Below are 17,513 nucleotides of genomic sequence, written 5' to 3'. Positions count from 1 at the left end.
AAAAAAAAAAAAAAAAAAAAGAAAGAAATGAAAAAGAAAATTAGGAAAAAAAATGATTATGCACATATTAAACAGTTATGTTTCTTATTTTATAAAGATGTACTCTGCAATTAAAAATATGAATACTGTATTTTATTTTTAATTTGTATTTTGTGTGTGTGTGAATAACACTTTTTTTTTTTAAACAGAGTCTCAAGTATGTCACCCTCAGTAGAGTATGGTGGCATCATAGCTCATAGCTACCTTCAGCTCTTGGGCTTGAGTGATTCTCTTGCCTCAACCTCCTAAGTAGCAGGGACTACAGGCACCCACCACAACACCCAGCTATTTTTTGTTGCAGTTGTCATTGATGTTTAGCTGGCCTGCACTGGTTTTGAACCCGTCAGCCTCAATGTACATGGCTGGCGCCGTAACCGTTGTGCTATGGTCACCGAGCCTGAATAACACATTTTAAAAGCAGCAAAGCAAATGATCAGTTAATATACAAACAAATAAAGTATAAAATGCTCACCTTCACACCACCCTTCTTACCTTTCAGACTGTGAACTATTAAAAGTTGATGCTGCCTAGTGAGAAGAGAAGGGTGCTCTTAGGTCCTGATTGGTAGTGGGAGCAAATTCCTCCTGGCGGCAACTCAGACAGATGTCATCATGATGTAAGATACACTTCCCTCTCAGAGCCCCTCAGACCGTGTCCATCATGACAAAAGACATACCTCACTGCAGTACAGCAAGGACCTACACTAGCCTGTGCCTGGCTAAGTAAATTTTGACACATATCAGGGGACACTTATGTAGTGCTCCAATAAAGGGGGCTAGTGCTAATACAGAACCTTCTTCAAAATATGTTATGTGGAAAAATAACTCATTGGCTATTCCAGCAAGGTTGCTTAGCCTACTCTGTGGCTGGAGGGAATAGGGCCTCCGGTCCCCTCTGCAGGTTCAGGAGCTTCCCATGCTCAACAAGGTGGATGGGAAGATCACTTAACCTGTGGAGGGAGTGGCTAGCAACTTAGCTCACCACACCAAGGTGGCCAGCACAGGGAGGACAGTGAGAGCCCTGAGCCTGGCTACAAGGAGAGGGATAGGCAGGTGCTGGGGAAGGCCTAATAGCTGTTCTGTCTTCCTTCCATATGGGGATCCATAAAACCATTCTCCCTCCCAGGGCGTGGAGGGACCCTGAGGGATTTCTTCCCTTTATTCTCACAGAGGGACCCTGAGGGATTCACTCCCCCTTATTGTCACAGAGGGACCCCGAGGGAATCATTCCCTGTTGTTTCCACATAGGGACCCTGAGGGATTTCCCCACCTTGTTCTCACAGAGGGACCCTGAGTGATCACCACCCCTCAACCCCCACGGCCCTTGTTCTCAGAGGGACCCTGAGTGATCAGCACCCCCACCCCGTCCTTGTTCTCACAGAGGGACCCCGAGGGATTTCCCCTGGGTTTCTGACACACCCATCATTAGTCTTTGGTCCTGCTCTTTCTGCCTCAGGCCTGACTCTATTCTGATTCCCCTGGAATTTGGCAATTTGAGATTTATCTTTCCAGCGGGCTATCTGATGCTTGACTGCAGTGCAGAAGCTATTGACAATGTGATGCTGTTTCCTGCTGAAGAAACCAGTAGGGACTAAATGGTGGATAGCTACAGTAAAAAGATGCCTGTGTGTTTAAAGGTGACAGAGACAGCAGTGCCTTTCTTGTGAAGATCTGTAGGCTGAGGTCCTAGTACATCTTGAGATGGGTATGGCATACTGTAGAAAGAGCTTATTAAAGAATCACTGCCTGTGTTTAAATGCCGAACTTAAACTTTAGACTTTCTAGACTATGATTGTAACATTCTGCTACAAGTCACTGGGGTTCTTAGTGGTGCTTCTAATGTTGAGATTGCTGTGACTGTAACAGTGCAGCTACCTGGGAAGGACATGGAAGGAGTTGATTCCTGTGGAGATTTTATCATCAGGCATCGACTGACACTTGAGGCTGTCACTTAGGGGGTTTCACATCTGAAAAAATATGTTTTCTTTAAATACTGATTGGAAAACAGTCTACCTTCAGCATTTGAGTCAAGTGACTTAATTTCCAAAATTAATATGACCATGGGTTTTATTTTAGTATTTGAAAGGAAGAATATATATGATTTGGGTAATTTATTTTGTAACATGTTAAAGAAAAAAGTAAAAATCATTTTATTGAGTTTTAGCAAAATATATTTTGGAAGTGAATTAACATGTCCCCCTTTTCCTCTCCTAGCATTGCCATGGAAGTGCTGCGCATACTGGTTCTGGTCGGCCAAGTTCTTTTGTCGCTAGCTGCTGTTTTCCTTTTATGTCTTGTTATAAAGACTTACCTCATAGGACCATATTACCGAAAGCTGCATATGGAAAGCAAAGGGAACAAGGAAATTCTTATTTTGGGAATATCTGCCTTCATCTTTTTAATGTTAACGGTAATCTCAAATTATGTGTTATTTATATAATCTCATTTATCATCTTTTTCACTGAAAGCTTGTGATCAAGTTCTTATATTTTCATTTTAATAGTGGTTAAAATATATGAGACATTTACTAGAGTTTTTTATTTTATATGTGATTTATTCTACCCACTGATATATAATACGGTGGTGAGCTCAACCTGTTTTGACTCCTACTCCTCAGTACTTTGCTAAAATGTCATTTATGGTCATGAGAAGCCTTATTAACACCAGTGTCATACCATGTTTCTGTGTCTTAAACTTTAAAGTAGCTTTGTAACTGAAATATGAGGTTAAGTTTTTAAAATAATTTTTAGTTTTATTGATGATAACAAGCTAGTTAACAGTATAACTTTTATTGTTATAATGTGAATAGTTTGAAGAAGGTTTGTTGTAGAAAGTAGTCCAGGCCTCCCCTCATAAAAAGGATGAGTTTTCTGTGAGATCCAGAGATGCTTTGAGACACCCGAGGAAGATCCAGGAATAGCATCACCGGACACTCTGCCTGTACAGCTCAGCAACTGCACTGCTTGATATTTACCCCACACTTATGCTCATGAACACTTATGCTCACACCTTTATTAATATTAGCCAGAAACATTCCAAACACCTTTCAAAGGGTGAATGCTAGACAAACAGTGTGATACCCACATCACGGAACCCTTGCTTGAAGTAACACTTCTGGAGTACACAGCATGGGGGGATGTCAGAGAAGGGTGTTGAATGGAGAAGGCCATCCCCATGGCTGTGTACTACACGATTCCACTTATGAAATGACAGAATTTCAGGAATTGAGGGAACATTGGTAGGCAGGAATTAGAGAGGGGCTGAAATGGGGAGGTCCTTGTGGGGATGGGCATGCTGTGTCTTCACAGTGTCCATGTCAGCATCCTGGCTCTGATGCTGTGCTGACGGGCAAGATGTTATAAAACATTGAGGAAGTAAAGTAAAAGGCATGGGAGAATTCTGTATTATTTCTTAAAATTGCACATGAATATATAATTATCTCAAAATCAGAAGTTTCAATTTTAAAAAAGTAAATTAACAAAATGCATTTTTAATTGCATTTTTAAATGCATATGGTTTATTAATTGGCTGCTGGTATTTTATAATCTTGGGAGAAGACCTTGATTTGCTTCTGCCCAGAGCTGCTGATAATGAGTTTAACTGTTTTAAGAATGTGACTTATTTAAATTTTTACCCTTCTTTACCACTGCAGAGTATTTTTCTCTTTGAAAATAACTGTCAACAAATCTGTCTTACCTGGACCTTCTGTGTTGCTTCCAGTTGGCTCCATGCAGTTCAGACAGTCCTCTCCTTACTAGCTCTCACTTCCCTCGTTTGTCAGTGTTTACTGGACACCCAACCACCAGATATTCTCGTAACTCACACGTCAGATTCCCTTTTTCACTCACTGCTTTGTGGTATTCTGCTGGGCATGTGTCATCATTTATTTTTACTGTGAGATATTAGGGCTTGTGTCCATTTAGGACCATGGTACATTCTCATAGTTGTTTTGAAACCCTCTATCATTTCTGATGAGTACATAGTATGCCTGGTTGTGGCACAGCTGGGTCAGAGTGTGCTGCACACTTTGATGACTACTGGTTGTTTCTCCAGAGTAGTTGTTGCTAATTCATACCACTGACTACTCAGGAGAGTTGAGTCACCTGTACCTGCACCAGCACTTGCTCTTGGGTGTGGTGGTGCCTTGGGTATTTAGCTTTCATCTCCCTGACTTCGTGAGATGTCTGGGTATTCCTGTTGGGTGTGCCTGATAAAGTCTTCAGACTATTTTCCCACAGGGTGGAGATTTTCTTACTCATTTATTAGAATTCTTTAATTTTCTGGCAATTTTTATTAACTAAGGTGAAATTCACATAACATATAATTCATTCTAACCATTTTGAAGTGTGCAATTTAGTGATTTTCAGCATATTCATGGTGCCTTGCCACCATTACCACTGTCAGCTTCTGGAACATTCCAGGAGAAACCCCATATCTCCCCGTACTCCCCTGCCATCTGCATCACCTCTAATCCACGGCCCTGTGGATTTGCTCCTTGTGGGCATTCTTTGTCTGGCACTTTCACTCAGTAGGACATCAGTGGCATCTGCCCTCGTTGCCGTGGTGTCGCACCTCATTCCTTCTTGTGGCTGGGTGATGTTCCATATGAGATGCATCCTTGCCAGTGTCCTCTAGTGTGTGGCTTCTTCACTCTCTCAGTGGCATTTTATGACAAACAGAAGTTCTTAACTTTAATGTAATACAGTTCTTATTCTCTTTTTGGTTAGCACTTTTTGTGTTCTGCGGAAAAGATCTTAGTCCCCCCCACTCCAGCCATGAAGAAGTTCTGTGTCATTGTCTCAAAGTTTTGTTCCATTCTCTTCTCTAGAGCTGTAATCCACCTGGAGGTGGGTGTGGTGTTCGCATGATGTAGTGGACAGGAATTCTTTTTTCACATACATTTCCATATGTTGAAAACCAGGTGTCCATGTGTGCCCATGCATGTTACATATGTATGTGTATGCTTTTGTGTGTGGTGTGTGCTTCATAGTGTGTACATACATGTGTGCACAGCCCATGTTCCTGTATGTTTTGTGAGTGGTGTGTGTGTGGCATCTTCATGTGTGGGTGGTGTATGTGCATTCATGTTTCTGACTCTCCATTCTGCCCCCTCCATCTACTCACCTGCCCTTAAGCTGCACCATAGCTCAGTATCTGGTTACATTCTGGCCCCAACTTTGTTCTGTGTCAGGATTGTTGTGGCTATATTTATACTCTTTCAAAATTCTGCATGAGGTTTTAGACTCAGCTTGTCAGTTTTTACACACAGCGAGTTTTACTGATAACCCAGTGAATCTGTCTCCTGTTGAGGGAGATGGACCCTGTGTGATGTGAAGCCTTCTTCTTGGTGTAATCCAGACTTCTGGGTTTCTCGGCAGAGGCTTGCTGCAGTTCTATAGGGTTGATTTCCCAGGATTCAGTGTTTTGTTTAATTTTTTTGATTCTGTGTTTTTTTTATGTTATTGTAAATGATCTTTTCTTTTAAAGTTCATTTTCTGTTAGTCTGTTATTGCTCTGTTCTGTAGTATTATTTTCTTAAAATAAAAACTATCTTTTGAGTTTTGTGTTAGGCTCATTAAAAAGTGTGCCTGGATGGGGCACAGTGGCTCAGGCCTGTAATCCAAGAACTCTGGGAGACTGAGACAGGGGAGTCACTTGAGCTCATGAGTTCAAGACCAGTCTGAGCAGGAATGAGACCCCCTGTCTCTACTAAAATAGAAAAACTAGCCAGGAGTTGTGGTGGGTGCTTGTAGTCCTAGCTGCTTGGGAGACAAAAGCAGAACAATCACTTGAGCCCAAGAATTTGAGGTTGCTGTGAGCTGTGATGATGCCGTGGCACTCTACTGAGGACGACAGAGTGAGACTCTCAAAAAAAGGAAAAAACACAGAACTGTAGTTCAAAACCTGATGAGTCTGTCCATTCCGCTCTCTGATCTGGCTCACTTATATGAGTTTTTAAGTTAGTCATTTCTGGATTTGTTGGTGCTTTTCTCTGGTTTCTATTGGTTCAGGGACCTCGCTCACTTGCTTCGTCTACTTTCTCTCAGTGGTTTAAGGTTGGTGATGGGAATGTGTTTTTATACTACCTTAGGCTGCTCATTGATTCAAGGTAAAGACTGTGTATTACAAATAAGTTTTGGAAAATACTCTCATTCAAAAGTTTCATAGCAATCTACATGCATTTTTGTTTCAAATATTTGAAAGTAATATTTTTCTACTGGTTATTTTGACAGCTTGGGTCTTCCTCCAGTCCTCTCAGGCCATCCCACTAAGGCCCTTCCTAGGGGCTTTCCTGGGAAACATGGGCTGCACCTATGATGCTTGACTATCTCAGAGGGTGTCTGCACTGTGTCCTCATGTGACGTCTAGGCTCTCCTCTTCCTCAGGTTACAGAGCTGCTGGACGTCTCCATGGAGCTGGGCTGTTTCCTGGCTGGAGCACTCATCTCTTCACAAGGCCACATGGTCACCGAGGAGATCATTTCCTGCATCGAGCCCATCCGCGACTTCCTGGCCATCGTTTTCTTTGCCTCCATAGGTCATCTTTCTTCTTCATGTTAATATCATATTTGTTAAACACATGTAGATTAGGTCTACAGTATGTTTATGTGTGTGCATATTTATATTTTATACAGCAAAAACAGTTACCTTAAAAATTGAAAGTATTCCATATATCTCAATTGGGATTGCTGGTAGGCAGAAACTATTGTTCTAGGGCCTGCGGAGAAATCTTATTTTAAAAGAAGGAAAAAGAGGCCTGAGACCCCAGGGATTAGCTTTGTGCTTCCCGGGGCGATTAGTGCTGAGGTTCACACTACAGGGCACTGAGACAGGCATCCTGGAGCACTCAGAGTAATTAGGAAGTAGGAATTCTGGAACATGTCCAGGTAGCTTCCCTGGAAACCTCCTTGGCAAGTCTCTGGAGCAGCTGTCTAGAGAAGTAACTTTAAAACAACAGAATCAGCTAGGCGTGGTGGCTCACGCCTGTAATCCCAGCACTCTGGGAGACGAGGTGGGTGGATTGTGTGAGCTCAAGAATTTGAGACCAGCCTGAGGAAGAGTAAGGAAGACTCTGTCTCTACTAAAAATAGAAAAACTAGCCAGGCATTGTGGTGGGCACCTGTAGTCCCAGGTATACTTGGAAGGCTGCGGCAGGAGGATGGCTAGAGACCAATAGTTTGAGGTTGCTGTGAGTTATGACACCATAGCACTCTACCGGGGCAAGAAAGTGAGTCTCAAAATAAAATAAAGGAAAGAAAACAACAGAATCATGTGGACGTCCAGCATCATGACATGTCCACCTGCCCTCTGTCCATGGCCCTGCAGACGCAGCATAGTCCTCAAAGACTAAAAACTCGAGAAGTTGAGCCTGAAACGTGCTTGATAGTGTGAGTGGCTGTGAATAGCCAGTGCAGTTCCCTGAGGGTGGCACAGAGTTGGTCTGTGCCTGTGTCAGATGAAGTAAGCCCATTTCACCTGGGTTTTTGGGACTTGGCAGTTCTTGGTGAGTAAGATAGTGGCTGCGCCTGTTGTGACCTCCACTTACATTTGACCTTCCTTTCACTGTCTAGTCCTTGCTGTCTTCTTCCTGTGCCCCTCCTGACCCCCCACGCCCTAGTTTGTATCCTTCCTAACTCCTGCACCCTCACAGCAACAGCCCTGCTGACCCCAGCTCCCCTCCTGCTCCACCCCTGCTAACTCCCCTGTGCCCCAGCCATGCCACTGCTGACTCCCCCAGTGTGCAAAATTAGCTCTCCCAGTTCTGGTTTCCTTTTTTTAATTGAGATAAAATATATATAATTCATTGTTTTTACCATTTATAAGTGTACAGTTCAGTGGTAGTAAATACACTTACTTTTCTTTTTATTTCCCTTCATCCCCTGACTTCCAGCCTCTGGTAATCACCAGTCTACTCTTGAACTCTTCATGAGATCCAATTTTAGTTCCCTCATATAAGTGAGGACATGTGATGTTTGTCTTTCTATTCCTGGCTCTTATCACTTAAGATAATGGCTTCCGGTTCCATCCATGTTCCTGCAAATGTCAGGGTTCCTTTCTTTTTTTTTCATTTCTTAAGAAGTGTTTATTTATTTTATTAAATCATAGCAGTGTACATTAATACTATCGTGGGGTACAGTGTACTGTTTTTATATACAATTTGAAATACTTTCATCCAACCGGTTAACATAGCCTTCATGTCTTTTTCTTCTTAGTTACTGTGTTAAGACATTTGTATTCTACATTTAGAGAGATTCACATGTACCCTTATAGGATGAACCATAGGCATGATGCCACCAATCACTCTCCCTCCACCCCCCTCCCCCCTCCCGCCCCTCTCTCCCCTCTCCCCTCTCTCCCCATATTCCTGGGCTAAAATTGGGTTATAGCTTTCCTATGAAAGCTATACAGGGCTCCTTTCTTATGGCTGCATAATATTCAGTGAGTCTGTGTATCATACTTTCTTTAACCATTCATCAGTGAGTACTTAGGTTGATTTCATATCCTGACTATTGTGGATAGTGCTGTAGGGACCATGGGAATGCAGCTGTCTCCTTGACATACTGATTTCCTTTCTTTTGGACTTGTACCCAGCAATGGGATTACTGAGTCATGTGGTAGTTCTACTTCTAGTTTTTTGAGAAGCCTCCATGCTGATCTCCATAGAGGCTGTATTAATTTACATTCCCACCAACAATCTGCCAGGGTTCCCTTTTTCCACATCCTTGCCACCACTCCTTATTGCCTTTTTGACAAAAAACATCTAACTGGGGTAAGATGACACCTCACTGTGCTTTTGATTTGCATTTCTCTGATGATTAGTGATGTTGAGCATTTTTTCATATACCTTTTGGTCATTTGTATATCTTTTTTTGTTCAGATCTTTTGCCCATTTTGAATCAGATTATTTTGGTTTTTTTGCTATTGAGTTCCTTATAGTATATTCCAGGTATTAATCTTTTGTCAGGGCTTGGCGCCCATAGTCCAATGGTTAGGGCACTGGCCATATGCACTGGGACTGGTGGGTTTGAACCCCTCCCGGGCCTGCTAAACAAGGACAACTGCAACAAAAAAATAGCCAGGTATTGTGGCAGGTGCCTGTACTCCCAGCTACTTGGGAAGCTGAGGCAAGAGGATCACTTAAGCCCAAGAGTTTGAGGTTGCTGTGAGCTGTGATGCTATGGCACTCTACATAGGGCGATATAGTAAGACTCTGTCTCAAAAAAAAAAAATCTCTTGTCAAGTGGATAGTTTGCAAGATTTTTTCCTGTTCTGTGGATTGGTTGTCTCTTCACTTTGTGGATTGTTTCCTTTGCTGTGCAGAAGCTTTTAGCTTGATATAATCCTTTCTGTTTTCATTTTGGTAGCTTGTGCTTTGAGGTCTTACCCCAAAAAATCTTATCCCAGACCAGTGTCCTAGAGCATTTCCTCAATATTTTATTTTTTTTCAATATTTTATTTTAATAGCTTCATAGTTTTAAGTCTAGATTCAAGTCTTTAATCCATTTTGATTTGAAAATTTTTTTTTTTTGGAGACAGAGCCTCAAGCTGTCACCCTGGGTAGAGTGCTGTGGTATCACAGTTCACAGCAACTTCTAATTCCTGGGCTTAAGCAATTCTCTTGCCTCAGCCTCCCAAGTAGCTGGGACTGCAGGCACCTGCCACAACGCCTGGATGTTTTTTGGTTGTCGTTGTTTGGCAGACCGGGGCTGGATTCAAACCCACCAGCTCTGGTGTATGTAGCTGGTGCCTTAGCCGTTTGAGCTACAGGCACCGAGCCTAGTTTCATTCTTCTTAATATAGTTAATCTAGTTTTCTCAGCACCATTTATTGAAGAGACTATACTTTTCCCATTGTATCAATATGTTCTTGGTACCAAGGTTGTAAATGTGTAGATTTATTTCTGGGTTCTCTGTTCTTTTATGTTGGTCAGTCAATCTCTTTTATGCCAGTTCCATGCTGTTTTGGTTGTTACAGCTTTGTAGTATATTTTCAAGTCAAGTTTTATTCTGTCATGGTCCGACTTCTGACTAAATGACTTCTGGTGTTTTTATTTGTCCAGACTTGCTTTGTGGTCTAGGATATAGTTTATTCTGGAGACCATTCCATGTGTTGATAAAAATAAAAGGTATATTCTATAGAAGTTGGGTGTAATGTTCTGTACATGTCAATCAGACCTGTTAGATATAGTGTGTAGTTTCACTCCACTGTTTGTCGACTTTCTGTCTGGATGATCTGTTCATTGCTTAGAATATGGTGTCACAGTCCCTGCAATTATTTTTTATAATAGTCAATCTCTCCCTTTAGCTCTATTAATGTTTGCTTTATGTACTTGGGTGCTGTTGTGTTGGGTGTATGGATATTTATAATTACTATATCTTCTTGATAAGTTGACCTCCCCTTCTCATTATAGTGACTTCCTAGTCTTTTTTTATAGTCTTTGATTTATGGTCTATTTTATCTGATGGAAGTATAGCTATTTCTGCTTATTTTTTGTTTTCTCTTGCATGGAATATCTTTTTCTATCCTTTCACTCTCAATCTGTATGTATCTTTATAGGTAAAGTGGGTTCTTGAAGGCAGCATATGGTTTGGTCTTCTTTCTTTTTTTTTTTGCAGTTTTTGGTCCGGGGTTGGGTTTGAACCCACCACCCTCAGCATATATGAGGCTGGTGCCCTACTCCTTGAGCCACAGGCGCCGCCTTGGTCTTGTTTCTTTATCCATTCAGCCACTCTGTGTCTGTTCATTGGAGAATTGAGTCCATTTATGTTGTGTTATTGGTAAAGAAGGACTTACTACTGCCATTCTGTTGCTTATTTTCTGGTTAATTTGAGACTCTTTTCTTCCTTTCTTGTATCCTCCTTTATGGTTAAATGATTTCCTCTGGTAGTATGATTTAATTTGTTGGTTTTTATTTTTAGTGAATCTATTACAGGTGTGTTTCACTGTGGTTACCCTAAGCATGTTTTTGCTTACAAAAAGCATCTTATAGGTAAAACCAATTATTTTAAAGTGATGGTAACTTATCTTAGATCACAAGTAAAAGAACAGAAACAAAGGCCAAAAGTAAACAAACAAAAAACAAAAACCAACAAATATTCTATACTTTAAGCCCATCTCTTCCACGTTTGACTTTTGATTATCTCAACTTAACATATTTTTATGTTGCTTCTAATGGGTTGCTGTAGCTATTACTTTCAAATTTTTTTGAGACAGAATCTGACTTTGTCACCCTTGGTGTAGTACTGTGGTGTCATAGCTCACAGCAACCTCATACTCCTGAGCTTAAGTGCTTCTCTTGCCTCAGCCTCCCAAGTAGCTGGGACTACAGGGGCCTGCCACAATGCCTGGCTCTTTTCATAGGTGGAGTCTCCACTCCGGCTTAGGCTGGTTTCAAACCTATGAGCTCAGGCAATCCACCTGTCTTGGCATCCCAAGTGTTGGGAGCCACTGCGCCCGGCCCTACTATTTCTTTGATTTGTAGATTTAAGCCCATCTTTGATAGATTTGCTTTTTTGGGCCCTATTGCACATCAGTCCATGGACATCTGGATTTGTCTGTGTACTTGATTTTATAGGGTGTCTTATACCTTAAAGTTTTCTTTTTGTACATTACTTTTTTAAAAAATCAGATTAAAGAACTTTTAGCATTTCTTGTACAGCAGGTCTGGTGGTGGCAACTTCTGTCAGCTGTTTTTTGTCTGGGAAAGACTTTATCTTTCCTTCATGTTTGATGGATACTTTTGCTGGGTGCAGTATTCTTGGATAAGAGTTTGCTTTAAATGGTGTGAAAATGTTGTTCCACTTCCTCTCAGCCTGTGTGATTTCTCTTGAGAAGTCTGTTGCCAAACAAGTTGGATCTCCTTTATATGTTGTTTGCCGCTTTACTCCTACTACTTCTAGAATCTTTTTGTCCTTAACCTTTGAGAGTTTGATTATTAAATGCCCTGGGGTACTCTTTTTTGGGTCAGATCTGTTTGGTGTTCTCAGACTTTTCTGAATGTACATGGAGATATATACACACACACACACACACATATATATCTTTCTCAAGTTGGAAAATTTTTTGTCCTTATTTCTGTGAATAAACTTCTGCCCCTTATTTGTGATTTCCTCTGGTAGTATGTTTTAAACACCTCTTAAATTTTATCTATAATCTTTTTTGAGGTAATGTTCTGTCACTTGGTGGGACAGAGGGCCCTCATGGCCCCATACATATCCATACGTGGTTTCAGAATGAGCGGGTGAGCCTTGAGAGCAAAGAGAAAACTTATTTAGGGAAAATATTTCCTGTTTTTCCAAATGCATGAGCCAAACAAAAAAGTGAAAAGAATGTTGGCAATAAATGTCCTCTGCGTGTGGTACTCTGGGCACTGGCAGGCTGTGTACACAAGCTCTGGGGTTTCTCTGCATTTGGGCTTGAATACTCCATGAAGGAGAATGGCCAGTGCCTCCTAGGTAGTCCCCTGCATCCCTGTATCCCCTGTAGTCCCTGTGTTCTCTCCATTTGAAGGGGGGTATAGCTGGAATTGCACCAATCCCAGTAGCCCCCTCAGGGTGGCTTTTTCCCTGGGTTACTGAGCATTTGCTAGTGCTTTCACAGGACACTTAACGAGAATTTAGGGATTTTTTTGGAGATAAGATTTTGCTCTGTCACCTGGGATAGAGTGCAGTGGTGTCCTCATATCTCACTGCTGCCTTCCAGTTCCTGCCCCAGCCTCCTGAGTAGCAGGGACTACAGGTATCTGCCACTGCACCTGGATAAATTTTCTATTTTTAGTAGAGATGGGGTCTCACCTTGCTCAGGCTGGTGTCAAACTCCGGAGCTCAAACAATCCACCTGCTTCAGCCTCCCAGAGTGCTGGGATTACAAGTGTAAGCCATCATACCAAGCCAAGAATTTAGGATTTTAATTCTTTTATTGAAACAAGCTTCATGCACCCTGGAGTTGTAGATATATGTTTGGGGGTGGATGTGAGCTTGTGGGAGCATGTTCCTATGGCCATGAGTAACTTTTCTCATTTTCCCAGCAGGGCTCCACGTCTTCCCCACATTTGTGGTGTACGAGCTCACAGTGTTGGTGTTCCTCACTCTGTCAGTGGTGGTCATGAAGGTACCGACTTGCCCTTTTAGTCGTTACTGCCTGGTAGGGAGCACTCTTGAGTTTCACGTGCTGCATGGCATAGGCTCCTGCCCAGGGCCTGGCTTCCAGCCAGCATGTACATCCCATGTAGAGAGTCCAGCCCAGCTTCAATCTCAGGAGGGTCTTGCTGAAGGGGACCTTGCCTCTCCCCCTGGCCGCCTGCCCTCGCCTCAGAGGAAGCACTTGCTCAGCGGCTTTGCCTCTGGGGGTTTTGGTTTGTTGATGTGATCTATTGTCTCAGAATTGAGGATGCTGAAAATTGGGAATTCCTAAAAGTTGGGATGGGAGAAGCCCCTGTCTGGGTCCCCAAGATGGTTCCTTATGGTGTGATTCTGATCTTGTGACAGATGCAGATGTGCACCTCTAAGGCCTGAAAACACTGGATGTTTCCCATTCGTCTCTTTCTGATGACTGCTAGTCATCAGGCTACCTGTGTTAGCATTTACTTTAAGGCATGATGACCTCTTTGGGAGCCATCTGGCTTTCTGGATTATAAAACTTGACTTAATTTCCATTTTCAAGAACCTGATCACCATTAGTTGGGCTGCCCTGCCAGCTCCCAGCTGCTTGCCTCAGGGACAGTCATCTCCCTGCCATATTTTGTTTTAATTTTCATCTTGAGCGCTGTATAATGTTTAGTGCTATTAATTTAGTTTAGGGTAAAGGCTCATTTTCTGCTAGTGAACCAAAACACTGATTTTACCTTCTTGTTCTATGTGGGCTTATTTAAGATATTTTTCATTTATCTGGTGCCTTCGGGTGTTGGTAGTGCCCCTGTGTGTGTCTCCTTTCTCAGTATGTTGTCCAAGAATGATCATAGAATCTGATGTCTCTGTCTATGTGCTGCCTCATGTCTGGGCTTCTGTCTACATGCTGGTGTGATGACTGCTCCTGTAGTTTGTTCTGGCAGTGCTGGTCTTGTCCCTCATTCTGCCGAAGAGCAGCCGATACATCAAGTGGGTCGTCTCTGCAGGGCTCGCGCAGGTCAGCGAGTTTTCTTTTGTCCTGGGGAGCCGAGCGCGGAGAGCTGGCATCATCTCTCGGGAGGTGAGTGCCCTTGCACTTTCTGTGTCCAGAGCACAACACAGATACAGTCCTGCAGAGGACAGCATAGGACCACAGTGCCATGTCCCTGGTAAAGTTTCACAACCCTTGCTCTGGGTTGCAGTTAGTTATCTAGGCACAGAAGGTCCAAGAGTCAGGGGTGGCAGCTTTCTCAGGCTCCCAGTCAGCACAGAGCCTGGCCTGAGATTGAGTGTCTATCTCACGGAGGGCACATAGTGTGGCTTTGCTGCTCTCTTCTCACACGGGATGGGGAATTCTGTAGATGAAAGTTACCAGTTAATAGCCTGGGCAACCCAGTGAGATCTTGTCTCTACCAAAAACAGAAAATTGAGCTGGGCATAATGATGCAGTCCCAGCAACCAAGGAGGCTGGGGCAAGAGAATCCTTGAGCCCAGAAGTCCTGGGCTGCAGTGAGCTGTGTGTGATGACACCAGTGCATTCTAGCCTGGGTGACAGAACAAGACCCTGTTTTAAAAAAAGAAGAAGAAGAAAAAGAAAGTTGGCCAGGCACAGTGACTCGTGCCTTGTAATCCTAGTACTCTGGGAGGCTGAGGCTGGTGGATAGCTTGAGCTCACGAGTTTGAGACCAGCCTAAACAAAAGCGAGACCCTATCTCTACTAAACAGAAAAACTGAGGCAAAAGGATCATTTGAGCCCAAGAGCTGGAGGTTGCTATGAGCTGTGATACCACAGCACTCTACCCAAGGTGACAGCTTGAGACTGTCTCAGAAAAAAAGAAAGAAAGTTACCCATTAATACTGCTTCAACTGTTACTATTATCTTTTACAACAATTATATTAAGCCACTCTGATATCAACTCTGGAAAAAAAAAACTAATTTTTTAAAGATAAACTGCTGGCTCAGCACTTGTAGCTCAGTGGTAAGGGTGCCGGCCACACATACACTGGTGCTGGTGGGTTCAAACCCAGCCAGGGCCTGCTAAATCACAATGACAATTACAACAAAAAAATAGCCAGGTGGGCACCTGTAGTCCCAGCTACTTGGAGGCTGAGGTAAGGGAATGGCTTAAGCCTGAGAATTTGAGGTTGCTGTGAGCTGTGCCACGGCACCTGACTGAGGGGACATAGTGAGACTGTCTCAAAAAAAAAGATAAACTGCTAACTTATTTAATATGTTAATAACATCTAAGAAACATGAAACATAAATGTGGGCTGAGTGCTTTATAAAAGTTCCTGTTAACACACTGTGAAGTCCACAAGGCGGTGAGATGGGTGTCTCCCTGTATCTTGTGTGTGAAAAAGACACGAGCCATTTTAGTGGTGAGTGATGCAGATGTGATTGCTAAAGAGAAGGGTGAGGTAAAAGATGCTCCATCTGAGACTGACCATGGCTGTGCCCTTCCTATAATGTGTTCTGTGCAGGTCAGTCTGTTTGTAGTGGGACTCCCTAGTGGCCCTTGGGCAAACACAAGACTCCAGGATGATACCTGTAATACATCAGACTGGCCACACCATGTAATGACTGTCAGATCTCAGTCCATCCCGCATCCAAAGGTCATCTCACCTCTGGCTGAACTTTGATGTGTCCTAAATACAGCACTGAACTTGTGGTTTACAGGGATACCTCCTAGTGTTCACTGTGCAGGTGCAGCTGCTGGTGTTCACTGTGAGCATGCTTAGCCTTGGACCTGTGTGGGTACACCTGCTGATATTTTGTGTGACCTCTCTGCATTTCCCTATTGCAGGTTTACCTCCTTATACTAAGTGTGACCACACTCAGCCTCTTACTTGCCCCAGTGCTGTGGAGAGCTGCAATTATGAAATGTGTGCCAAGACCAGACAGACGGTCCAGTCTTTGATGGCACAGAGGTGACAGTGGACCTTGGGAAGGGCAACTTGGTGAGAAGTGAGCTTTTCCAGTTACACAGTCCGTGGAGCCTTATTCCTTAGGAACAGAAAAACACTCTAGCAAAGACATGGTGTTTCCTGGCTTATCAGAATATTCCTGTCATATTGTAAATTTTTTCAGAGTAATTTATTTCCAGTCAATTCATTATTCATAGTAGAACTGTAACACTGCATTTTACAAATCGCCTTGACTATTTTGCCTGGATGTGCCTTTTTTTCTGAAATTATTATTGACTTTCTGTTGTTAATTCATTGGTTCATGTTTTTTTTTCTGGTGAAGAGAAAAAAATTTTAAATTTATTGTACATCTTTAAAATCTGTTCAATATTCAATAACAATAACAATATTCGACCTGTTGGTTGAATATTTGTTATTAAACATTGCTGTGAGATGGAATTTTAATTATGGCTTTGAGTTTGGAAGCTTATTTAAAGCCTATGTTTTCTAAAATGAGATGAATATAGATGTTTATTTGCCTTTTATTTTGACTATTTTAAATAAAATACATTCCTGTCAATTTCTATTAGGTATATTACTCTTAAATACTTGGCTTTCAATCACAAGAATATGCATTCTTTGGTAAAAGTAATTGATGAAGTTTATCGAAAAGTTGTATTAAGTTTTGTGTTCAGTTAATCTTTGCATTAAATCTCAGCCAGTTTTTTTTTTATTGTTTGGGATTCATTGAGAGTACAAAGAATTAGGTTATACTGATTGCATTTGTTAGATAAAATCTCTCTTATGTCTTACCCCCCCCAATGTATCATTGTTTGATACATTTGTTAGCCATACATCATACATCACCCCATCCTCCTCCCCCACCCCACTCCCTCATTCCCCTATACCACCCCTTGTATTAGTTCATCTACAGCCTTCATACTAGAATTGAGTACATTGGATTCTTGCTTCTCCATTCTTGTGATGCTTGGAAGTGAATGTGTTACACTAACATCTAGGTTAATACAAAAGATGTAAAATCTCCATCATTTTTTAGTGGCTGAAAAGTATTGCATGGTGTACATATACCACAGCTTGTTAATCCGTTCCTGGGTTGGTGGGCATTTAGGTTGTTTTCACATGTTGCTGATTGTAGATTGAGCTGTGATAAACAATCTGGTGCAAATGTCCTTATGGTAAAAGGGTTTTTTTCCTTCTGGGTAGATGTAGATGCCTAGGATTGGGATTGCAGGATCAAATGGAAGGTTGAATTTGAGTACTTTGAAGATTCTCCATACTTCCTTCCAAAAAGGTTATATTAGTTTGCAGTCCCACTAGCAGTATAAAAGTGTTCCCTTCTCCATATCCACACCATCATCTGCACTTTGTGACTTTATGATGTGGGTTATTCTCACTGGGGTTAGGTGATATCTCAGGATAGTTTTGATTTGCATTTCTCTGATGAA

At 42.2% G+C, this 17,513-nt stretch overlaps 1 protein-coding gene across 3 annotated transcripts in view; it reads left to right on the top strand.

Moving 5' to 3' along the window:
- The window catches only part of TMCO3 (transmembrane and coiled-coil domains 3), a 51,472-nt gene extending 35,063 nt beyond the window's left edge, over positions 1–16,409 (top strand). For 2 of the 3 annotated variants that reach the window (XM_023519201.1, XM_003799981.3), the window contains 5 exons: positions 2,253–2,448; positions 6,425–6,575; positions 13,068–13,147; positions 14,075–14,224; positions 15,948–16,409. In XM_023519201.1, the coding sequence (XP_023374969.1) occupies positions 2,253–2,448; positions 6,425–6,575; positions 13,068–13,147; positions 14,075–14,224; positions 15,948–16,061 (691 nt within the window). In that variant the 3' untranslated portion in view covers positions 16,062–16,409. The remainder of the gene's footprint in view (positions 1–2,252; positions 2,449–6,424; positions 6,576–13,067; positions 13,148–14,074; positions 14,225–15,947) is intronic. The other variant, XM_023519202.1, reaches the window with a different exon arrangement.
- Positions 16,410–17,513: the final 1,104 nt, after the last annotated feature.

The sequence above is a fragment of the Otolemur garnettii genome, unplaced genomic scaffold (genome assembly GCF_000181295.1).
Source record: "Otolemur garnettii isolate 467f Iridium unplaced genomic scaffold, OtoGar3 scaffold00161, whole genome shotgun sequence".
Classification (NCBI taxonomy): domain Eukaryota; kingdom Metazoa; phylum Chordata; class Mammalia; order Primates; family Galagidae; genus Otolemur; species Otolemur garnettii.
Note: the sequence above shows the minus strand (reverse complement) of the source record. Positions and strands in the feature narration are given on the sequence as shown.